General features: G+C 47.7%; 1 protein-coding gene across 5 annotated transcripts in view; it reads right to left on the bottom strand.

Moving 5' to 3' along the window:
* EXD1 (exonuclease 3'-5' domain containing 1) overlaps positions 1–25,747 on the bottom strand; it is a 172,490-nt gene that overhangs the window by 112,561 nt on the left and 34,182 nt on the right. For 4 of the 5 annotated variants that reach the window (XM_033952674.1, XM_033952673.1, XM_033952677.1 and 1 more), the window contains 3 exons: positions 21,444–21,504; positions 15,491–15,627; positions 15,017–15,075 (listed from right to left, as the gene is read on the bottom strand). In XM_033952674.1, coding sequence (XP_033808565.1) covers positions 15,017–15,075; positions 15,491–15,627; positions 21,444–21,504 — 257 coding nt within the window. The remainder of the gene's footprint in view (positions 1–15,016; positions 15,076–15,490; positions 15,628–21,443; positions 21,505–25,747) is intronic. The other variant, XM_033952676.1, reaches the window with a different exon arrangement.

Here is a 25,747-nt window from a genome sequence, read left to right as displayed (position 1 = left end):
AACCTGTAGTATCAGAGCATAGGTCTGTCAGCATAGCTATCGCTAGCATTCAGCATTTTCAGTTGGCATAACTTATGTCAGCAAAGGCCTATGGGAAATGATATCAATCTGACTTTGGCATGTGAATGTAGATAGACCCTGAGTGTAGGTAGACTGTTCCTTATAACCCCAAAAGACTGTTTTAAGTAGCCCTGATTGAATCATGATTAGCTAAAAGGTATTAATGTCTGATTAAGAGGGTACTTAGGACAATGGGTCCAGGTGCACAGATAACTAAAGTTAATCAGAAACTATTGTCAGAGGCATACTGGAAATTACATTTGACCATAGCCTATTCTTTGGCTGTCTAGCACAAGTTTACTAAGGAGGGGGAGATTTAACTTCTATTGAAGCTCAATAGTTTTCTATATTCAGAATAAGATTCCAAGCTATAAAAGCCTCCTCTCTGCAACACACAAAAATCTATCTCTTGGCTCTTGGCACTCTGGTCCTCTCTTGTTTCTCTTGAGCTCTCTCTTTCTCTGTCTATCCTTCTCTTTATCTATGGAACACGAAGCTTGGACCATCAAGGTTTCAAGGTTCAAGGTTTATTAATATTTGATATATCGCTGAATCTGTTTACAAAGCGATGTACACAAGTAAAAAAAGGGATAAGATTATAAAGATACAAATTAAAAATTCGTTAACATCAAATTTATGACAAGACAGACTTGAACTGGGGAGGGAAGAAGGGCAAAGGTTACATCTGTTATATCGAGAAAAACATATATGGAAAAAACAGAAGGAAACGGGGGTAGATAAAAATTAAAAAATAAAAATATTAATTTTGAGTATTAAAAGCATCTTTAAAAAGGCGCGTTTTTAAGGATTTTTTAAAAGAAAGAAGATCTTTTTCATTTTTAATATGTTGTGGCAGAGAGTTCCACCATTGTGGGCCATAACAGAAAACATATCTGATCTTCTTGTACCTATTGTTTTCAGGGAAGGTATAGCTAGTAAGTATTGAGAGGATGATCTGAGTGAGCAAACGGGATTATGAGGAATTAACATTCTTGCTATAAACTGAGGTTCGTTGTGGGCTAGGGTTTTAAATATGAGCAGCATGACCTTAAATAGAATGCGATGGATGATAGGAAGCCAATGAGCATCAATGAATATTTGCGTAACATGATCATATTTTTTAGCGTTATAGATCAATTTAATGGCAGTATTTTGAGTGATCTGAAGACGTCGTTTTTCTTTTTGAGAGATGTTGAGTAATAAAGAGTTACAGTAATCAATTTTGGCTATAACTAGTGAGTGGATCACAATGTTACGCGATTTAGGCTCAAGAAATTTGGCGATTGATCTTATTAATCGCAGTTTATAAAAGCAAGATTTGACTATATTACTAATATGATCGTGGAATATCAATTTATCGTCAATTATAACCCCTAAAATTTTTTAATTGGGGACAGTTTCTATAGTGTTATTGTTAAGAACAAATGGCATTTTAAGAATTATTTCATTTTACCAGTTAAAAATCATAGTTTTTGTTTTTTTGATATTTAACGCTAATTTGTTCATGTTGAGCCAGTTATGAACTAGTTCAAGTTTTTTATTTATGGACATAATGTCTTCATGATTTTCGGGGTCAAAAGGGTTCATTAATTGGATATCATCTGCATATGAAAAAGAGGTAAAACCAACTGACTGGCAAAGACTCAATAATGGAGAAAGAAAGATATTAAATAAAAGAAGCGATAAAATTGATCCTTGAGGAATTCCAAAGGATGTGGAGTAAGAGTTAGAGTATTCATTATTGAATCTAACTAAAGAAGTACGGTTAGTGAGATATGAAGTAAACCAGTTGAGAACTTGATCACAAATGCCTATTGATTCAAGTCGGCTAAGCAGGAGATCATGATCAATTGTGTCAAATGCAGCAGAGATATCTAGCGAAAAAAGAGCGACTGATTTGTGATGGTCTAAAAAATAATGGATATTATTTGTTACACCAATCATTGAATATTCGGTATTATGACATTTACGAAAACCTGTTTGGTTGGGGTGCAAGACATTGGTTGATTCAATGAAATCAGATACCTGGTTAAATATCAGTTTTTCGGTTAGTTGGGCTAAAAAGGGGATGTTTGCACTTGGTCGGTAATTTGTGGGATCGCTATTACTGGTTTTATGGTCTTTCAGTAATGGAGTAATAATAGCAGTTTTCCACGGGGTAGGAACCGAAGCAGTAAGCAAGCTTTTTAAGACAATTGAATGGATGATGGGTCCAAGGTGATGAAAATTTTTTTTTATGTAGAATGGAGGAAAAATTTCAGATCCTGAACTTTTTAAGTTAATTTGAAAGAAAAGTGTTTCGATATCGTTAAGAGAGAGAAGTTTAAAATTTGAGAATTTAGCTGTTGGGATGAGCTCAGTATGGTGTATGCTCGTGGCACTATTTATTGTACTGGGGAGAAATGTGTTTCGGATGTTTTTGATTTTCTGGTTAAATGCATCAGCTATGTCTTGTGCGTTCAAAGAAATTGTCTGGGTGATGTAATATTTTTTTTATTATGTGGTGAAATGGATTTTAAAATATTATACAAAGTAGCAGGATTTCTTGCTTTATCAATTTTATCTGAATAAAATTGATTTTTTGCCTGATTGATTTTTATTTTATAAATTGCTGCCTTTTCTTTAAAGTTTCGAAGGTTTATTAAATATTTAGTATGTTGCCATTTTCTTTCAAGGGAGCAAAGCTGTTTTTTTATAAGGAGGAGTTCAGCTGTATACCATGGATTAGAATTTTTACGTAACGATATGGATTTAGAAATTATAGGTACTTTGCTGTCTAAGAGTAGTTGTAGAGAGGAATTCCAGAGAAACAGTTGATCTTCGATTGAATTACCGTATTTTCACGCATATAACGCGCGCGTTATACGCGTTTTTACCTACCGCGCATACCCCTCGCGCGTTATATGCGTGAGCGCGGTATACAAAAGTTTTTAAACATAGTTCCCACCCCGCCCGACGCCCGATTCACCCCCCCAGCAGGACCGCTCGCACCCCCACCCCGAACGACCGCTCGCACGCGCTCCCACCCGCACCCGCATCCACGATCGGAGCAAGAGGGAGCCCAAGCCCTCTTGCCCGGCCGACTCCCCGACGTCCGATACATCCCCCCCCGGCAGGACCACTCGCACCCCCACCCCGAAGGACCGCCGACTTCCCGACAATATCGGGCCAGAAGGGAGCCCAAACCCTCCTGGCCACGGCGACCCCCTAACCCCACCCCGCACTACATTACGGGCAGGAGAGATCCCAGGCCCTCCTGCCCTCGACGCAAACACCCCTCTCCCCAACGACCGCCCCCCCCAAGAACCTCCGACCGCCCCCCCAGCCGACCCGCGACCCCCCTGGCGACCCCCACGACCCCCCACCCCCCTTCCCCGCACCTTTGGTAGTTGGCCGGACAGACGGGAGCCAAACCCGCCTGTCCGGCAGGCAGCCAACGAAGGAATGAGGCCGGATTGGCCCATCCGTCCTAAAGCTCCGCCTACTGGTGGGGCCTAAGGCGCGTGGGCCAATCAGAATAGGCCCTGGAGCCTTAGGTCCCACCTGGGGGCGCGGCCTGATGCACATGGGCCCAACCCGACCATGTGCCTCAGGCCAGCGCCCCCAGGTGGGACCTAAGGCTCCAGGGCCTATTCTGATTGGCCCACGCGCCTTAGGCCCCACCAGTAGGCGGAGCTTTAGGACGGATGGGCCAATCCGGCCTCATTCCTTCGTTAGCTGCCTGCCGGACAGGCGGGTTTGGCTCCCGTCTGTCCGGCCAACTACCAAAGGTACGGGGAAGGGGGGTGGGGGGGTCGGGGGGGTCGGCCAGGGGGGTCTCGGGTCGGCTGGGGGGGCGGGCGGGGGGTCTTGGGGGGGGGGCGGTCGTTAGGGGGGGGAGGGGGGTTTGCGTCGAGGGCAGGAGGGCCTGGGATCCCTCCTGCCCGTAATGTAGTGCGGGGTGGGGTTAGGGGGTCGCCGTGGCCAGGAGGGTTTGGGCTCCCTTCTGGCCCAACTACACAAAGGTACGGGGAAGGCGGGTGGGGGTGTCGTGGGGGTCGTCCAGGGGGGTCGCGGGTCGGCTGGGGGACGGGCGGAGGATCTTGGGGGGGGGCGGTCGTTGGGGGGAGGGGGTTTGCGTCGAGGGCAGGAGGGCCTGGGATCCCTCCTGCCCGTAATGTAGTGCGGGGTGGGGTTAGGGGGTCGCCGTGGCCAGGAGGGTTTGGGCTCCCTCCTGGCCCGATATTGTCGGGGAGTTGGGGAGTCGGCCGGGCAAGAGGGCTTGGGCTCCCTCTTGCTCCGATCGTGGATGCGGGTGCGGGTGGGAGCGCGTGCGAGCGGTCGTTCGGGGTGGGGGTGCGAGCGGTCCTGCGAGGGGGGGTGGTGAATCGAACGTCGGGGGGGGCATCAGGTTTTCAGGGTGGGGACAGGACTTTAAGGGGGAGAGGAGAGTCGGGGCGGGCGAAAGGAGAGTCGGGGTGGCCAGAGGAGAGTCGGGGCGGGTGAAAGGAGAGTTGGGCAGCATGCGCGGTATACGTGTGTGCGCGGTATATAAAAATTTCTGTACATAAAGTTGTGTTTTTCGCGCGCTATACCCGTGTGCGCGTTTTACACGGGTGCGCGTTATCTATGTGAAAATACGGTAGACGTAGCATTGATAGAGGGTAAGTCAAAAAATGGAAAGATATCAGTGTTATCTAAGCTGGAAAAATCACGATATGAGATTAGCTTAGATTCTGATTGAGTTTTGCGCGTTATTAATTTAGAGGAATGAAGAGTGACAGATATAAAGCACAGTTACTTACCGTAACAGGTGTTATCCAGGGACAGCAGGCATATATTCTTACATGTGGGTGACGTCATCTACGGAGCCCCAGCGCGGACAGCTTTTCAAGCAAACTTGATTGAAGTTTCAAGTTTGCACACTGCACCACGCATGTGCTAGCCTTCTTGCCCACTAGAGGGCGCATCCCCACCTCGTGGTCCTCAGTTCCATATCAAGCAAAGAAGCCATCCCCGGGGAGGTGGGCGGGTTGTGAGAATATATGCCTGCTGTCCCTGGATAACACCTGTTACGGTAAGTAACTGTGCTTTATCCCAGGACAAGCAGGCATGATATTCTCACATGTGGGTGACCTCCAAGCCAACCAAAAAAGGGTAGGTGGGAGGATGGCAATTTAGGAAAACAGGTTACGTAACACCGACTGGCCAAACCGGCCGTCGTTCCTGGACAAAGTGTCCAGACAGTAGTGGGAGGTGAACGTATGAACCGAAGACCAAGTGGCAGCTTTACATATGTCCTCCACAGGAGTAGACCGGAGGAAAGCAACAGAAGCTGCCATAGCCCGGACCTTATGCCCCGTGACTCGACCATGGAGCGTGAGACCAGCCTGAGCGTAGCAAAAAGAAATACAAGCAGCCAACCAGTTGGACAAGGTGCGCTTGGAAACAGGATGTCCCAACCGATTAGGATCAAAGGATAAAAACAATTGAGGAACCTTCCGATGAGATTTGGTACGTTGGAGATAAAAGGCCAACCCCCTCTTACAGTCAAGCGTGTGGAGCGCCGCCTCACCAGGATGAGAGTGGGGCTTCGGGAAGAACACCGGAAGAACAATGGACTGATTGAGGTGGAAATCAGACACAACCTTAGGCAAAAATTTAGGATGGGTGCGAAGAACCACCTTGTCATGATGAAACACAGTAAAAGGGGGATCCGCAACCAAAGCCTGTAGCTCACTAATCCGACGAGCGGATGTGAGCGCAATCAAAAAGACCACCTTCCAAGTGAGAAACTTAAGATGAGATTTGTCGATAGGCTCAAAAGGAGGCTTCATCAGTTGCGCTAAGACCACATTAAGATCCCAAACTACAGGAGGAGGTTTCAGAGGAGGATGGACATTCACAAGACCCCTCATGAAACGAGTTACCAGAGGATGAAGAGAGAGATCGACCCTCGAGATGCCGATGGAACGCCGCAATGGCACTGAGATGCACCCGAATGGACGTCGTCTTCAGTCCAGACTTAGACAGATGCAACAAATATTCCAGCACCGAAGACAATGGAACTGAACTCGGGTCCAGATGGTTCGAGAAACACCAGGATGAAAATCTGGTCCACTTCTGGGAATAACAAAGCCTAGTCGAGACCTTGCACGAGGCTTCCAAAATCTCCCTCACCGACTGAGAGACAGGAACCGAAGTCAAGGGGAAAGGAACCAAGCGGTCAGATGTAAAGACTGAAGATTGGGATGTAACAGCGAACCCCGACTCTGAGACAGCAGAGAGGGAAAGACAGGCAGAAGCAGAGGTTCCCTGACACTGAGTTGAAGAAGCAGGGAGAACCAGTGCTGTCTGGGCCAACGAGGCGCAATGAGAATCATAGTGGCTCTGGTCGATTTGAGATGTACCAGCGTTCTCAAGATCAGAGGAAAAGGAGGGAACGCATAAAGGAACCTCCCCCCCCAGTCGAGAAGGAAGGCATCGGCCTCGAGACGGTCCCGGGAGTACATCCGAGAACAGTAGAGGGGTAGTTTGTGAGTCTCCGGGGAGGCAAACAGATCCACCTGAGGAACCCCCCAGCGGTCGAAGACCTCGCGTAGAACCCGGGAGTTGAGCAACCACTCGTGCGGCTGAAGGAGACGACTGAGTTTGTCGGCCAGACAATTGTCCTCTCCCTGAATATAAACCGCCCGCAGGAAGATGTTCTGGGAGACCGCCCATTCCCAAAGGCGCAACGCTTCCTGACAGAGGGACCAAGAGCCCGTCCCCCCTTGCTTGTTTACATAATACATCGCCACCTGGTTGTCCGTCCGCATGAGCACTACTTGATCGTGCAGTAGGTGGCAGAACGCTCGAGCAGCCAGAAAAATGGCCCGAAGCTCCAACACATTGATGTGACAAAGACGGTCCTCGGCCGACCATAGACCCTGCGTTCGCAGACCGTCGAGATGTGCCCCCCACGCGTACTCCGAGGAGTCTGTGGTCAGGACCTTGCGACACGGAGGAACGAGAAACAGCAAACCCCCTGAAAGACTGGAAGAGTTGGTCCACCAACGGAGCGAGTGTCTCAAAGAAGGAGTCACTGTTATCGGACAAGAGACTGGGTCGCGATCCTGCCGCCATTGAGAGGCCAGAGTCCACTGAGGAAGCCTCAGATGCAAGCGGGCGAAGGGCGTGACGTGGACCGTCGATGCCATGTAGCCCAGAAGGATCATCATACGCTGCGCCGACACCACGGATTGCCCCAAAACTTGGCGACTTAACCGAAGCAAGGCCTCCCGCCGAGGAGGGGGGAGGAAAGCGCGGAGGCGACCTGTGTCCAGCACGGCTCCGATAAACTGGAGAGACTGAGCCGGGCACAACTGAGACTTGGGAAAGTTCACTTCGAACCCTAGACGTTGAAGTAAGATGATAGTCTGTTGGGTCGCTAAGATAACTCCCTCCTTGGTCGGGGCCTTGATCAGCCAATCGTCCAGGTAGGGAAAGACCTGTAGCCCCCGAGAGCGCAGGGCCGCCGCGACTACCACCATACACTTTGTGAATACCCGAGGGGACGACGCCAGACCAAAGGGAAGGACCCGATACTGAAGGTGCAAATCTCCCACTTGGAACCGTAAGAACTTGCGGAAAGCGGGATGCACCGGAACATGGGTATATGCTTCCTTCAAGTCCAGGGAGCACATCCAATCCCCTTTCTCCAACAGGGGGTACAAAACCGGAAGCGATAACATACGGAACTTCTCCCGGACCAGGAACTTGTTGAGCTTCCGGAGGTCCAAAATGGGGCGCAAATCCCCGGTCTTTTTCGGGACCAAAAAGTAACGGGAGTAAAAACCCCGACCCCGCTGGTCGAGAGGGACAGGCTCCACTGCCCATAGGCTCAACAAGGCCCTGGCCTCGACCAGGAGAAGGGCCAACTGGCTCCGATTGGACGGGCAAGCGCTGGGTGGCATGTCTGGAGGCTGCGCTAAGAAGTTGAGCGAATAGCCCTCGGAGATGGTCCGGAGCACCCATGCGTCGGATGTAATCTCGGTCCAAGCCCCGTAAAAGGACCTGAGTCGACCCCCGATGGGGAGGGGGACCGGCGGTACTGCGGAGGGGGCCCGCCCCCTACCGCACATCCCGTCAAAAGGACGGCGCCGGCTTGGACGCTCCCTGCGCTGGGGGTTTTGACTGACCTCCCTTACCCTGTTGGGGTGGGCGTCGGGGCGGAGGTCTCGAGAAGGCCGGCGTAGATTTCTGCGGGTATCTACTCAGGGGTTGCCGATAAGGCTTTTGCGGTGGGGCCCTAGGTTTAGGGCGGACCAGGGAGGCAAGAGAGCGCTCCTGCTCCGACAGACGTTTGGTCGCCACCTCCAAGGAGTCGTCAAACAACTCATAACCCACGCAGGGCAAATTCGCCAAACGCTCCTGCAGGTTGGGGTCCATCTCGAGGGTACGGAGCCACGCCAGCCGGCGCATAGCCACCGCACAGGCCGATACCCTCGAGGCGAGTTTAAAGGCGTCGTACACAGCATGGAATAGGTACAGGCGCAGTTGAGAGAGATTTGACATAAAGGTGACGAACCTGTCCCTATGGGAATCAGGTATGACGTCCCGATAACTGGGGAGGTCCTTCACCATGGTACGCAAGTACGAGGAAAATGCAAAGGCGTAATTTAGGACCCCCGTCGCCATCAGAGAGTTAGCATAGAGGCGACGACCAAATTTGTCGAGGGTCCACCCTTCCCTCCCAGGCGGGACCGCTGCACCCTGGAAGGTTGCGTTCTCTTGAGCACCGACTCCACCAGGAGCGATTGGTGAGAGAGTTGTGCCCTCTCAAACCCCTTAGGAGGAATGGTCCGGTATTTCGACTCCATCTTAGACGGCACCACCGTGACCGTAAGAGGGGCTTCCAAATTTCTGAGCAAGGTCTGATGAAGGACCTTATTCAGCGGAAGGCGAGGGGATTCCCTTGGGGGAGTAGGAAGATCCTGCTCCTCCAAAAACTCCTTGGTGTAATGGGAACCCGCCAACAAGTCCACGCCCAAAGCACCCGCCATATCCTGCACAAACCTGGAGAATGACGAAGGTCTGGCAGGCGGAGAAGGGGTCCGAGATCTCCCCACCGAGCAGAAGGGGGAGGCCTCGCGGGAGTACCTCGGCTCTCTACCCGACCCCGATCCCCATGAGGCTCGTTCCCAGGACCTCGAGGGGGTCGGGGACCGGTCATGCCTGTAGGAACCCTTGGGGGAACCCCCCGGGGTACAAGGTACCGAGGCCCGTCCCTTCCGCCCCGGCGAGGAGGCACGGGAACTCTCTCTGACAGGGGAGCGAAAAAGACTAGGGTTATCCAGGCGGAGCTCCGAGACCTGTAAGGTCTCGCCCCCGAGCGGCGACGAGCGACCGCGCCTCCGAGGCGAGGCCCGAGATCGCTTGGCCTTCCTCGGACGGCGCCTCGCCCGAGGCCTGCCCGAAGGCGAGGAGCCTCGTGAGGACCTCGAGGAAGAAGTGGACGAGATCCTCCGCACCCGGCACATCTTGTCACGGGGCCGCACGCTACGCTCAGGCTGGACCACCGATGCCGGGTCCGAGGACAAAGCCGGGGTCGAGGTAGTACGAGCCTCGGGGCCCGAAGCCACAGTACCCGAGACCGAGGTCGCCAACTGCGGGGTAGCCGAGACCGATGCAGTCGAGGCCGAAGCCTGCTGCAGGTGCTCAATGGCCCCGGACAGCTCCGAGGCGATCAAAGCCCGGAGTAAGTCCTGGAAAGCCGGGATCCCCATCCCAGGCGGCAGCACCGAGTCCGGTCGATGCTCCTCGGAGGGCGACCTCGGTCTCGAGTATTCCCTCGGGGCAATCGATTTGGACACCTTGGGCTGGGCGGAGGAAGACCCTCCCGCCGTCGAGGAGCCCGAGGATGGCTTCTTGGTCGATCCCGGAGCTGAGGAGGGAAGTGAAAACTTACCCGAGGCAGGCTTGGACGAGGCAACAGGCTTCGATGGGACCGAAGGACGTGGCGAAGTCGAGGGGCCCGAGGCCGAGGCCAAGGTCAAGGCCGGGGCCGAAGCTGAGGCCGAACTCGAGGCCTTCCCGGCCGGGGAATCAACGGCGAAAAGTTCCGCCATGCGGGCCCGGCGGCGTTTGAGAGCCCTTTTCTGAAAAGTGGCACACCGGGAACAAGAGTCAGTCGGGTGCTGAGGGCCCAAACACCGCAAACAGCACCGGTGAGGGTCTGTGATGGACAAGAGTCGGTCGCACCGACTGCACTTTTTAAAGCCCGTCACAGGACGGGACATGGGCCCAAAAAGCGGCCGGGAACAGACGAGGTCCCACGGCCGCGGCTACCGGGAGCCCCCGGAGTGACGGAAGAAAAACAAAATTTTTTTTTTTGACGAAAACTGAACTAAATAAACCAAAGAACACAGAAAAACGCAGCGACCGCGCCAAAAACAGGACACAGCCGCGGCGACAGAAGGCAATTTGAAGAGCACAATTTTCCACAGGGCTTCTGGCTCCGCGGATGAAATTGAACTGAGGACCACGAGGTGGGGATGCGCCCTCTAGTGGGCAGGAAGGCTAGCACATGCGTGGTGCAGTGTGCAAACTTGAAACTTCAATCAAGTTTGCTTGAAAAACTGTCCGCGCTGGGGCTCCGTAGATGACGTCACCCACATGTGAGAATATCATGCCTGCTTGTCCTGGGATAAAATAATGATCAGACCAAGGTACTGGAGTGGCTAATGGAACAGAACATTCAAAGTGGTGAGATATGGGAGAGAATATCATGTCTAAAGTATGATTAGCCGAATGGGTTGGGCCAGCTATAATTGAATGCAAATTTAAAGGTTGAAGAATGTTTAATATATCCTGGGTATTAGTGTCAGAAGGATTATCAAAATGAATGTTGAAATCACCTAAGACCAGAGGGAACGATGTAGTTGAACAAAAGTCAAAAATTAGGTCTTGAAGTAAAGTTATTTTATTTTGCCCTACTGATGGAGGAACATATAATAATAGGAAATTGAGGTCAATTTTTGAGTTAAGTTTAAGGTGAAGATATTCAATGATGCTATTTCCTTTGGAGTGATCAATGAAATTAATAAGATTGGTTTGAAATATGACAGCTAGTCCACCGCCTTTACAATTTTCGCGATGGTTACAGAGATAATCGTAGTTATCAGGACAGCAGTAAGAGAGATAAGCTTCTTCGCCTTCAGAAAGCCAAGTTTCGGTAATGAAAAGTATGTGTAAACCCTGATGAAGAATTGAGTCTTTTAAAAAATGATATTTATTCTTAAGAGATCTAACGTTAATGAGACCAAGCTTTAAATTTTTGTTTTTTAAGGAAAGATATAAAGGATTAGTTAAGGTGGTGTTTACTGTAGTAGGGTTAGAAGGAGGAGATGAGATAGGAATTTCTAACAAGCAAGGTTGCAGTGTGTTAAAGTTTTATATTTAGGGGGGTGATGGCCCCAGAAAACTGGGATATTATTAGTAAGAGAGGTTGAAGACATGCTGCTGATTGAATCAGTGTTCAGAAATAAATATAACAGTTCAATAAAAAAAAAAGCTGAATGAAATTAGAATTGTATACCTAAATTGTTGGTTAAATAAAGCCTGGTTATGAGTGAAGGGCACTGCTGGATGTTTGTATCTATTGTCGCCCTCAGCTCGCGCACGAAGGAGCGCACTAAGGAGCAGTGCCTGCTCCTTTTGCGCGCTCCTTCGGCGTGCGCCGCAGGGAGCCCAAATAAGTAGAGCTTCAGCTGACCTGATGGGGGAGGAGTCCGGCTCGCCGCCGCTATGCGGCGGCAGAAGTACATAACAGCAGTAAACTAAAAATAAAATGTTACAACAACAAAATAAGTTAAGGTTTTAAAACAAAGTAAAAACATACAAACAATAGGTGGTAAGAGGCAGGCAGTGCACCCCATCCCCCTTTTCTCTCTCTCTCTGCCTTTCCCTGGAACTTCAGGCTTCTATGTCTCTCTTTTCCTCCGAACTCTGTAAGGCAGGGAAACTGTGTTGCTCTCTCATTAATTGTAATGCTTAATTGTAATGCTTATAAATATTGCTTTTCTGTAAGCCTATTTCTATAATATATTCTTTATGCAATCACCTCTGGCTGTGCCTTTTTGATTCTACTTCCTGGTGAATGTTCAGTGAGGGAACTGAACCTGGGACCTGGCGTTTGTAAGGGCGCATCTCAAGTGACCCCCACCAACCATATATTGTGGGGGCCACTAACAAACCTTACAAGGTCCACAGGCGATATGCTTCTCTGCAGAGGAAGGGATCCCGAACCTCCCTGCTTGTTGACGTAGAACATCGTCACTTGATTGTCTGTTTGAATGAGAATGCGTTTATTGTGGATCCAAGGATGGAAGGCTTGAAGAGCATAATAAACTGCACATAGTTCTACGTAGTTGATATACACGGATCTGTTGAATGTTGAACATTGTCCTTGAATGCACAATTGGTCAAGGTACGCTCCCCAGCCCCGATTGGAAGCATCCATCATTATAGTGAGAAGAGGAGGTGGAGGAGGCTGAAAGAGACAACTCTCTTGTAGGGACAGAGAGTGAATTCACCAAAGGAGGGAAGCCTCAACCTTTGCAGGAAGTGAGATCATCTTGGAGAGACTGATGCCGTTGATCTCAGAACAACTTTAGTTGCCACTGTAAAGGCCTCATGTGGAGTCTTGCATTTGGCACTAGAGATATTGATGCTGCCATATAACCCAGGAGACATAGAATGGTGTGAGCCAGCAGGGCTGATGAATGCCTGAAGTGGTCTGCCAGAATGATGATGGATTGATGTCTGTCTCAAGGAAGATACGCCCTTGCAGTATGTGTCCAGAAGAGTTCTGATAAACATGAGAGAGCAAGTTGGAGTCAAATTGGACTTTTGGAACTTGATGATGAATCCTAGAGACTGTAGGGTGTGAATTGTGGTCTGAATAAAGAGTAATAACTGAGTGAGCTACTAGAAGCCAATTGTCGATCACGTGATGCGCTCGTCGTGAATGGACGTGCGCTGCTGGGCTCTGCGCTCCGATCCTCTCTTTTCCTGCATTATACCTTTCCATTATCCTCGAACTGGATCTCTGTTGGGTTGACTGAGAAGACCAATTCCTGCTGGGAGGATCGTCACTGATTTTCTTTTCTTTTTTTTTTTTTTAATTCTTTATTCATTTTAAAACTGACCAAACAAGCCCTCACAACTGACAACATTCTGGAGAATGCTCAATAGGATAGATAAGAACATATGAAGTTGCCTCCGCTGGGTCAGACCAGAGGTCCATCGCGCCCAGCAGTCCGCACCCGCGGCGGCCCATCAGGTCCATGACCTGTCAGTGGTCCCTGAACTCATCCTATAACCTATCACTACTTCTATCTGTATTCCTTAATCCCCTTCTCCTTCAGGAATTTATCCAAACCCACTTTGAATCCCTGTATTGTGTTCTGTTCGATCACAGCTTCCGGGAGTGCGTTCCATGTGTCCACCACTCTCTGGGTGAAGAAGAACTTCCTGGCATTGGTTTTAAACTTGTCCCCTTTCAGTTTCTCAGAGTGCCCCCTTGTACTTGAATCTATCCCTATCAACCTTATCTATGCTTTTCAGGATCTTAAAAGTTTCTATCATGTCTCCTCTAAATCTCCGCTTTTCCAGGGAGAACAGCCCCAGCTTTTCCAGCCTGTCGGCATATGACAAGTTTTCTATACCTCTTATCATTTTCGTCGCTCTTAGCACAGATTTAACCTGTAACTTGTTTTTTTTTTCCTTCCTTAATGAATTGCTTCAATTCCGTTTAATTTAATCATGGATCCTATGAGGACTTGAGCCAGATTTAAGTTAGGATTTTTATTCTTTGAATTTGTAACACTTTGTTCTGGATGGTTTTCCTTTACCTCTTGAATCTTGCTTTCTATACAAGTAAAATCTTGATTATGTATATTTGAAAATTTATAAATAAATAAATTAAAAAAAAAGTTCAGGAGTCAAAGCAGGAGAGGCCCAGAATGGGACCCTGTGAGCCTGCCCCGTTTGTTTACCAGAGCTCCTTGAAGTCGATGCTGCTGCCAGAGGTGAAGGTGTGTTCCAGAGGTGAGGCAGTGTTCCAACTTTGGGAGTTTAGATTTCTTCTTGCCTGCCAATTCTGTTGGGATTTTTTTTGGATTCTCACAGCATCAACGGCTGTTGGCTACCCTCCCCTTGCAGTACTAAGTAAGGGCCCTGGGGGGAGGGAGCTAGCAGTGAAGTTTGCCTGTGTGCCAGCTTCCCCACATTTTCGGCACAAAGCATCACCTTTGAAGCACCATCCATCACAGTTCGTGGAGCAGAAAAAACTTCTTCCTCAGTCCTAGTTCCTGCTGTTTTAATTACGGTGCTCTTTTTGATAACAGTGAGAGCTGTAAAAGCTCTTTCTCCATTGTTTTCCACTTCTTTGGGTTTGGTGGGGGTTTTTTTTAAAGTCAATGTGGAAAACTTTTCTGTCCCCCTTGGTTTTGGTTTTTCTAAGTGCTAAGGGGAAAAAAAAATACAAACTAATGATTTCTAACCAAGAAAATATTAAATTATCTATATTCTTTTTTCTTTTTTAATAAAGGAAGAGAGGGGAGAAAGCTGTGACCTGACAGGAACAGTCGAAGAAAAAACTGACAGCAGAGGGGTGGGGTTCTAGGTGTAGGCACTTCTGCACATGCCCATTAAGCCAAACCTTAGTTAGCTAGGGGAGAACACCGGCACACAGGCTCAGTCAGAGGACTTCATCAACAAATCTACCTGCATATCCCTTGTCTCTGGAGAAATATGGTTTCAATGGCCCTAGCCACTGATATGTAGCACTACCTTTACTGTTGCTTATCAAAGATTTTCTGTATATTTGTCTTGAAGAAAAGTGATGCCCACCAAACACAGCCCTGATACAGTCCATAGGATTGCTGCTGTATCTGGGAATGATATTGAACATACAATTAAAATCTATACTTACAATGGGACCAAATTTATGCTGAAAGTCATCAATTACAACGTATTCCACATCTTCTGCCTCTATTAACAGAAACAGAACCACAGTGAGGTAACTGGCACACATCCTCCACCATAAGAGCAAATGCTGAAAGCACAGGCACAAAAGAACTTCACTATATATTTTAAAGACACATCTTGCATCAACTAGAGCTTGTGCATTTTTTTATTATAGTACGAATAATATTATCCTGCAACTGTTCACATAGAAAGCAGAATGGTTAAAGGGATTTCTGCATGTTAACCTTGAAAATAAACATATCCACTTCTTGAGAAGTGGCACAACTGAAGATCTACTTTAGTTTCTGAAGTATCAAAAACTGTGTTTTTCTTTCATTTTAAATAAATCAGGAGCTTCCTTGGTGCAAAGAGATACTTTAGATTAATGCTCATCTTTCAAACTAAAAGTACTATACACTGCCTTATTTCACTCAATTACCTCCCAGGTCTCGCTTGAAAGCATTTGTGGGGCAGGTCCAAGTCTTCTGTGAACTAGATGCAGGCTCTTCCACACTGCATCCAACAATGCTGCTTCCGGCGTCCACTTCCAATTTCTCTGAAGACAGGTCCTTACTGCTTAAAGAGTGAAACACTAAATGTATCATCTACAAGGGAACTGGAAAGCACATAGCCCATTTTGCAACTTAAGCTTGAAAAATATACAGTGTATATACAGTCGACTCCGCTTTAAGTGCAAGGCCTCCTGACCAGACCACCATGTGTGCTTAAATGGAGTGTGCGCTTAATCAGAGTACCATTTTTTAATCATGAAATATCACAGTACGCTGTAGTCAAATGCAATAAAACTTTTATTTAGCATAAAACACACGTAAAACAATTCTACACGGTTCAGTTTTAGAATCAGCACTTTTCCATCTAATGCAATACAGTATACTGCAATCCTTTTTTTAACCAACATTCTACTGAAATAATCAGTCATTGTTTTCTGAGCACAGATTGCACGATTCAGGCTGTGTATCCGACTACTGATGCTGTAAAACTGGCCATAGTCGTGACATCAATTTATCTCCAGATAACAACGCAGAGTGTGTAGGGACTTCAGCGTGTCCAAGAAGGAAACAATCTCTGCAGGTGTTTCATTAGTTGTGATGACCGCAGCAGTATCTCCGTCCTCATCAGATTCTTGGTTGTCTGCAGTGTCCTTTATGACTGTACAGATATCGGAATTAGTGCTGTCAGATAATGTGGGCACATCGTTGTCAACAGCGACATACAGCTCAAACTCTTCTGGTGAGAATCCAACAGGGAGTTTGATGGACAAAGTGTCAGCTTCAATTGTCTCATCAGATGTGTGAATGAAGCTCGCCCGTTGATAGCAATTTGAAATCGTGAATGATGAGACTCGACTCCACGCCTCCCGTACCATGTGAAGAGAGTCGAGTACCGTCATTTTTCTCATGAGCTTAGTAGCTCGGGGGCTGGATTCCATGCTTGCATCAATCACTGCCATCACATATTTTAGGACAAGAGACCTGTAATGACATTTGAAGTTGGCGATTATTCCCTGGTCCATCGGTTGGATCAAAGATGTCGTGTTTGGTGGCAGAAACATGAGTCTAATGTTGGTTACGTCATTGCTGTGTGCTGCAATTATCACATAGCATTACAATGTGTCTCCTAAGCCTTCTCATCAGAATGTCAAGCTTCTGCAACCATTCAATCCACAGTGTCACCATCAGCCATGCGTTTTTGTTGCTTTCATATTCAACAGGTAGGCGTTTAATGTTTTTGATGCACCGAGGATTTTGATTCTTCCCAATCACCAGTGGCTTGAGCTTTTCACTAAAGTCCATATTGCAACTGAGCAGCATGGCAATCGTTCCTTTGGCACCTTGAAGCCAACAGTTTTGCTGCATTTGAAAGCCAATGTTCCATCAGGAATGGCACACCAGTACAGGCCCGTCTCATCGGTATTGAAAACACTGCATGGTTCAAATCCACCAATGACTTGATGGCAACATTTCCATGACCCACCTTTCTGCAACAAACTCATCAGCGTCTTGTTTTTCGCCATGCTGCTTCTTAAATTTTATGCTGTTACAAACCTTCCACCTCTCCAGCCATCCGTTTGTTGCTTTGAAGTCTTCTAAGCCAAGTTCTTCGGATAGCTGTGCTGCTTTCTCCATCAGCAGAGGCCCACTGATTGGCAGTTGACAACTTCTAGCTTCAGCAAACCATCGCAGCAAAGCCTGTTCAACGTCTCCAGCCTTCCCAATTCTTTTCCGTTTCCTGGTAGGATTGCTGTTGTTTTGCCAGTCTTTCAATATGGCTTGTTTTTTTTGTTAATCTGAGAAATCTGGCTAGGATGAACACTGGTTTGTTAGTTTTTTGGATGGCGACCTGACTCTCCCTTTGGTCAAGTCTCTTTAAGACATTTTCACGTTCAGCCAAAGAGAATGACTTTTGTCCAGCGTGGTGGACACGTTCAGCCAAGGACAATGACTTTTGACCAGCGTGTTGAACACATTCCCCCAAAGACAAAAGTTTTTCTCCACGAGACACCATGGTGCAGTTTTGAAAATCCGAACACCTGGCCAGGCTTAGACTGCTGATCCGAAACACATAGATCATCAACGTGAGAACTTGATTGCTTTTAATCGGAGTAAATGTAACATGAACGAATAGACGTGGGACCTATAACATCAGTGCGCTTAAGCAGATTGGGTGCTTATCTGATTTGCGATTATCCGGAGTTTACATCCATTGACTTTAAAGTAAAAAAAAAAAACAGGACTATGGTGGTAGGCTGCGGATAACCAAAGCGTGTGCTTAACCGACATGCACTTAGGTGGAGTCGACTGTATATACTGTACATAACACAAAAAGGATTATAAGATCTTCTAACCCGTTAAAATTATACACTGATGGGAAATATATAAAGCTGCATATCATTTGGTTGTTAGGCTCTCTTTAAGACATTATATCTTTAATCACATTTTAACTATTCTTTTATTAAACAAATTATCTTTGATTTCTGAAGAGAGGGCAAATAGACAGCAGGTCATTTGTCATCATTTATCAGAACAACTCCATAATTTACATAGCCAAGGCCAGCCAAATGACAGCTGGCTATGAAGTACCATGGTTTCATTTTTAAAAAGTTTCCACCAATGCAGAAATTTTAATATCTGCCTGCAGATATTTTCCTCACACTACAAAAAGATACACAGCACATCGGTTCTTACCTTGATAATCTTCTTTCTACAAAGGGATATAAGTTTTGACAAGTGGGTTATTCACTTTAATCACGAGTTATGTAAAAGGCATCATCTACTTTTTCTAGCTCCACTTCCTCTACCACTGCTCTGTGCTCATTTCATATCAAAGCAGCTGACAACCTCTACAAAAGGAGAAAGACAGAGGAGGGGCATAGGGACCCCTCCCCCCAAACAAGCCAAGCGTGTTCTGACCTTAAATGCAATTCAATTATAAGAAAAACACTGCCAATATGAACAGAAAACAAGGTGGAACCAACAAGCCACCTATCTGAGTGCAACCGGCACTATAACCTATATGATTTCCGCACTCTCCCATTTGCATAAACCTCTGGATCCTCTCTCTTTTTTTTTAAATGGGAGACAGCTATCTACAACTGCTCCTTTCAAGGAGGAGACTCTGGACACTATGGAGACCTTCTGGGTATTCATCTCTCTACAGACCTCTTGATAGCTGAAAGTCAAGCATTAAAACAAGTTTCAAGTTTATTAGGTGTTTATATACCGCCTATCAAGGTTATCTAAGCGGTTTTTTATACTCAGGTACTCAAACAAAAAATATATATACACAAGTCTGAGACAGTAAGCAGTCTAAATGAAAATCTGGGCTAATGACAAAGTGGAGATGTAATGCTTGGTGCAATGAGATTGACTTGAGTAGCATGTGGCACCGCTGAAGCCTGTAAAGTTGAAACAGCTGATATAAATATTAAATCAGTAATGAAGAAAGCTGGATTTATGTCCTGAGGGATTTGTGAGATGAATCTTGAAAATATGCTTTCGGAATATTAATAAGTGCTTTGGAGCTGTTGGATTTCTAATGCAAAAGGAATTTGAGTATTGACCAGTGGGATGTACTAAAGAAGTCCCCCCAATCCTAAAGTAGGGCAGATGAGCTCTCTAAGCTCATTGTGTGCTAAAGATGCGCACTCAAGAACCATGCCGTAAGCCCAAAGCATTCCTGACCTTCCAGGGCTACCGGACCCTGTGAGGAGATTCGGATGAAATAGCAGTTTGAGAATCTTGTCCCTCTGCAGATGGATTAGACCCATGTACCATGGCAGACGTGGCCAAACTGGAACAATTTGGACTACCAACCCTGGGTGGTCTGCTGTTTTTTCAAATGAGCTGGCCAATCATGGGCCACAGGGGAAAAACATGCAACAGATCCTTCTTTGGCCAAGGCTGTACTAGAGAAGCCATGCCGGCGCTTCCGGGCTCAAATCTTCAGCTGAAGAAACAAAAAGCTGAAGCCCCCATTGGGTCACAATGCAACAGAAGGCCTTCTCATCCGAACCAGGTCTCATCCAGAACCAGGGTCTGCTGGCTAAGATATCTGGCCTGCATATTCTCCACTCCTACTACTTGCACTGCTGATAGCGCTTGCAGGTGGACTTCAGCCCAGCAGCTGGGCCTCCATTCTCAATGCTGTACTCCTGGGGAGCAGATCATGGTTCTTAACATTTTTGATATGACTAAAATTGTCCAAGGCACGAGGATCATGTGATGCCATGGTGCAGGGTAGATGCTGATCAGTGTCTCTCCGGCCATTCCCTCTCATATCTCTCATTTTTCGGTGCTTTCTGGGCTCCTACTGTACGGGTTCTGGTTAGTGAGCTTCCCCTGTGCTTATCGGTCTGGTCGGGAGCGCTTGGGCGCAGCACTATGTCTGTGAAGGTGACGAAGAAGGATCGGGACCAGCACAGGGCTGGTGATAAGATGGCAGTACCTTCTAGCCCTTCAGAATCGCTGGTCGGCTCTACTTGGGTTGAGAAGGTCGTGACTGAAGTAACCGCTGCGATGGAATTGATTTTGGAAAAGCATCCATTACCCATCGACACCAAGTTAGAGAGTGTTCAAGAAAAACTGGACACAATTGGACAGGAGGTGGCAACTTTTCACAACAGAGTTGCGGCCTTGGATGACCATGTGCAGCTTGAGGAAGAAATGCAGAGCCGCCATGCAGACTATTGCCGCATTGTAAGATCAAATTGAGGATCTAGAAAATAGATCGCAGCACTGCAACTTTCACTTCATCGGCTTCCCTGAGGACCTTCCGGAGTCTGACCTCCGTATTACACTGGATACCTGGATTACTTCTTCACTCATTCTTCAGAACGGTCTGGGGCCCCTCTACACTGAATGGACTCACAGGCTTGGCCTCAAGTGACCATTGATGGTGAGACCTCGAGTGGTAATAGCAAAAATTCTGAACTATGCTCATAAGCAAGCTATTCTCTAAGCGCTCCATGGGGGTCAGTCCTTGTCCTACAACAACCACCGGGTATTGTGCTTCCAGGATTACACTACTAAAGTTATGCAACAACGCTGTGCCTTCGCCCTGGTGTGTTCTGCTCTGGTCCAACGCCACATTCGCTTTGCTTTACTCTACTCTGCGAGGCTCCAGGTGCACTGCAATGGGGCCACATTTTACAACACAGTAGCAGAGGCTCAATCTTTTCATGCTGTGGAGCTAGTGGCGGTCCCTCTACAAGTGCCATTACATCTACTGCACGGCCTGAGGAGTGAGGGGGGCTCTATAACTGTGCTGTTCGACGGCCTCTTTATTGACTGTTTGCCTGCATTTCTCAATAGACAAGAGAATACATTTTGTCGCAACCTTGAGAACAGTCCCCAATGAAGTCTGAAGATGGGAAAATATTTAGCGGCTCTCCTTTAGCTCATTAGAATCCAAAGTGGCCCCACAAAATTTGCTTATTTCATCTCTTTATTCTTCATTAAATTTGAATTTTAAAAGTACTGCCTAAGAATAAAGAAAATCCAAAAATCTGGACTGACATGATCCCTGAGCAGTCCAAATTTTTGGATTTCTACCGTAGTTGTGTTTCTCAAAGTATGGGAGCCTTACAGTACCGGTTTTAATATTTAGCAGTCTTAGATTAAATAAGTGACAAGCCTATGTGGGATGCTGCTCAACACCAGTGAGAGAAATGTTTGGAATTTTTTCTTCTTTGGGGGGAGAAGAGAGAGAGAAAGGAGAATTATGACAGCTATATACAAAAGTTGTACTAATGGTGCACATTTATTTTCTTTTTTTCATATAATAATAGATTGCTAAGGCAATGCACCAAAGAGTTACAGTGTGTTATCAGCTAAGTTGTTTACCGTTATAACAGGTTGCTCTGTCTGACATACCTGGTGGGTGTTGATGAAGTCTCTTCTATTGCACTTTGTTCTGTTTCATCCATAAGTTCCACTGAAATATTAAGCAGCAATTTTTTCAAACAGCTCTATCCACTTACAAGGCTAATACATGACACACAATTCAGATGAATTCTTGTCACCAGCACTGTTAATGCAAAGGCAGCACAGCATCTGACCAATGCCCCCACTGTTGGCAGTATCTGAAGGCTTAATGATCCTAGATATTCAACATCCGATTGCAAAAAAGGGTTGGCAACATTTTAAGAGATGAAAGTAAAACTACTCACCTGTATCAGGTGCTCTCCAAAGAGAGCAAAACATTACCTTCTCACATGAGGGAATGCCTAACTACCAAGCTCACTAAAAACAATGGTCAATATGGTTTTGCAACGGCAAGGTCAAAACTAATCAATAACACTAACTAAAACAGGACTGTTGTGAAGGTGCAGCCTGGAAGAAACAAAAATGAGCCTAGGAGGGTAGAGTTGGATTATAAATTCCAAACAGTTTTTACAGAACTGTTTTACAGAAATATATTATCAAGGTAAGGACATAATCTGTTTTTATCAAACACCCAATACGATAGCTGGTTTAGTCAGACAGTTTTTACAGAACTGTCTGACTAAACCAGCTATCGTAGTGGGTGTTTGATAAAAACAGATTATGTCCTTACCTTGATAATATATTTTCCAGCAGATAGGCGAGTCATTCTAGACATGTGGGTTATCTCCCAATGGTCGCAAGCCATCTGCAGAAGGAATCTACTCTGGAATTTTTCTGCGACTCTTCTACTTCACTGGGAGCGCTATTGCTACCTGCGGTTAGTACCCAAGCACAAAGAGCTCGACCAACAGTACGTGAAGTAGGGGTACCAATGGGAGCATTCTTAAAAAATAACTGTTCTGCTCAACAAAGAAACATTAAGGACAATAAACTCCAAACAGTCAACAGCAGCATCAAAGGAGATCAGAAGGGCCCCTGTATGCCACTTAGCAGTTACTTAACCGTGACCTCAGTTAAGATAGCTAGCAAAGAAACCAACCACGGGGAGGTGGGTGGGTTGCGAGACTATCTGCCTGCTGTCCCTGGATAACACCTGTTATGGTAAGTAACTGTGCTTTATCTCAGGACAAGCAGGCAGCATATTCTCAACATATGGGAGACCTCCAAGCTAACCAGAATGGGATGGAGGGAGATTTGGCAATTTAGGAGAACAGATTTTGCAAAACGGACTGGCCAAAATGGCCATCACGCCTGGAGAAAGTATCCAGACAGTAGTGCGAGGTAAACGTATGAACCGAGGACCAAGTGGCAGCTTTAAAGATTTCCTCAAGTGGAGTAGAGCAGAGGAAAGCAACAGACGCCACCATAGCTCTGAACTTGTGGCCCTTGACTCGACCCGGCAGGGAGAGATCAGCCTGAGCGTAACAGAAAGAGATACAAACGGCCAACCAGTTAGAAATGGGCCGCTTAGAAACAGAGCGACCCAAGCGATTAGGGTCGAAAGAGAGGAACAGGTGGGAGCAGAACAATGAGGAGTGATGTGCTGCAAGTAGAAGGCCAGCGCACGCTTACAATCAAGAGAATGCAGAGCTGCTTCTCCTGGGTGAGAATGGGGCTTCGGAAAAAACACAGGAAGATCAATGGATTGGTTGATGTGAAACTCAGAAACAACCTTAGACAAGAACTTAGGATGGGTACGGAGAACCACCTTATCATGATGGAAGACAGTGAAAGGTGGGTCCGCAACCAAGGCTTGAAGCTCACTGACCCGACGGGCAGAAGTGAGAGCAATAAGAAATACAACCTTCCAAGTAAGATACTTCAAGTGAGCCCGCGCTAGCGGCTCGAACGGGGGTTTCATCAAGCGAGCAAGGACCACGTTAAGATCCCAAACCACAGGAGGAGGTTTAAGGGGCGGATGAACGTGGAAAAGGCCTTTCATGAAGCGTGAAACCACAGGATGAACAGAGATAGGCTTCCCGTCAATCAGCTGATGAAAAGCAGCAATGGCACTAAGGTGGACTCGAACCAAAGAGGACTTGAATCCAGTGCCAGACAAGTGTAACAGATAATCCAAGACAACAGATAAGGAGACCGATAGTGGCTCCTGCTGCCGAGTAGCACACCAGAAAGAAAAACGGGTCCACTTCTGATGGTAACATTGGCGAGTGGACTCCTTCCGAGACGCTTCCAAGGCATCAGACACAGGCTGGGAGACCTGGAACGAGGGCATTAAGTCTCGAGGAACTAAGCAGTTAAGTGCAGAGACTAGGTTGGGATGAAGTAGAGAACCTTGACTCTGCGTAAGCAGAAAAGGAAAAACAGGTAGAAGAGGCGGCTCCCTGGAACTGAGTTGTAACAGAAGGGAGAACCACGGTTGTCGGGGCCACTCGTGGACTTGAGCCTGACGAGAGTCTTCAGGATCAGCGGGAATAGAGGGAACACATACAGAAACAGGTTCGTCCAATCCAGCAGAAAAGCATCCTCCTCGAGCCTGAGAGGGGTGTAAACTCTGGAGCAGAAGTGGGGCAACTTGTGATTGAGGGGGGCGCGAACAGATCATCATCCGGAGTCCCCCAACGAGCAAACACTTGTCGCAGGGTCAAGGAACGGATGGACCACTCGTGAGGCTGCAGAAGACGACTCAACTTGTCCGCCAGACAATTGTGCTGGCCCTGAATGTAGACCGCTCAAAGAATTATGTTGCGGCGGATGGCCCAATCCCAGAACCGCATCACCTCTTGGCACAGGGACAGGGATCCCGTGCCCCCTTGTTTGTTGATATAATACATGGCGACCTGGTTGTCCGTGCGGACCAGCACCACTCGGTTGTGAAGCAGATGACAAAAAGCTTTCAGGGCGAGGAAAATCGCTCGAAGCTCCAGCAGATTGATGTGACAAACGCGGTCGGCACTGGACTAAAGACCCTGAGTGCGAAGACCATCCAGATGAGTCCCCCAAGCATAGGCCGACGAGTCCGTCGTGAGGACCTTCTGCGGAGGGGGAGCATGAAACAGAAAACCTCTGGAAAGATTGAAGAGAGCATCCACCAACGGAGAGCCTTCTTCAACAAAGGAGTCACGACAATGACTCGATCTCGATCCTGGTTCCATTGGGACCCAAGAGTCCATTAAGAAATATGGAGGTGAAGTCTGGCAAAAGGAGTCATGCAAACCGTGGAGGCCATGTGACCTAGGAAGACCATCAGGAGCCGAGCCGGGACTGAGGACAGATGGGCCACCCGCTGGCATAAACGAACAAGGGCCTCCTGACGAGGCCAAGGCAAGAAGGAGCGGAGACGAACCGTGTCCAGGACCGCTCCGATGAACTCTAGAGACTGAGACGGACAGAGGTGAGACTTGGGGAAGTTCACCTTAAAACAGAGACTCTAAAAGAGCAAGACTGTTTGATTCGTCGCTCGCAGAACTTCGTGGCGAGAGGACGCTTTGATCAACCAGTCGTCGAGGTAGGGAAACACCTGCAGGCCACGGAGACACAGGGCCGCAGCTACCACAACCAGACATTTTGTGATAACCCTCGGAGAGGCCGCCAGGCCGAAGGGAAGAACACGATACTGGAGATGGAGATCCCCCACCCGGAATCTCAGATATGGCGAGAGGCCGGGTGTATCGGAATGTGCGTGTATGCCTCTTAGAGGTCCAGCGAGCACAGCCAGTCCCCCTCGTCAAAGAGGGGGTACAACGTTGGAAGGGTGAGCATTCTGAACCGTTCCCTGACCAGAAACTTGTTCAGAGCACGGAGATCCAGAATCGGACGCAGATCCCCCGTCTTCTTGGGTAACAGAAAGTACCGGGAATAAAATCCCATATTCCACTGGTTCGGAGGAACCTCCTCAACCACCCGAAGGCGAAGAAGGGCCCGAGCTTCCCGCAGAATGAAAGGCAGGTGAGACCGGGCAGAAGGAAACTCTCTTGGAGAAAGGTCCGGGGGTACTTGACTGAAGTGAAAGGAATACCCCTCCCGGATGATGGGTATAGAAATGATGGAGACGACCCCCGATGGGGAGGGGAGAAGGCTCTAGGAGGAAGGGAGCCCGAAGGCTCAGACCGGAATTGTCAAAAAGACGGCCCAGGTTTCGCCGGAGCTGGCGGCTGGGCCTTAGCTTGACACTGCTGTTGTTGCTGCAGCCGCTTCGAAGGAGGCCGAGAACCCGCAGGAGTAGATTTCTGCGTATACCTCCGGAGAGGGATTTTGTATTACCGAGCCGGAGGGGTTTTCGGCCTAAGCCTCACCAGAGAGGCGAAGGACCGTTCGTGTTCCGAGAGGCGCTT

This window comes from Geotrypetes seraphini, chromosome 7 (assembly GCF_902459505.1).
Source record: "Geotrypetes seraphini chromosome 7, aGeoSer1.1, whole genome shotgun sequence".
Lineage (NCBI taxonomy): Eukaryota > Metazoa > Chordata > Amphibia > Gymnophiona > Dermophiidae > Geotrypetes > Geotrypetes seraphini.
Note: the sequence above shows the minus strand (reverse complement) of the source record. Positions and strands in the feature narration are given on the sequence as shown.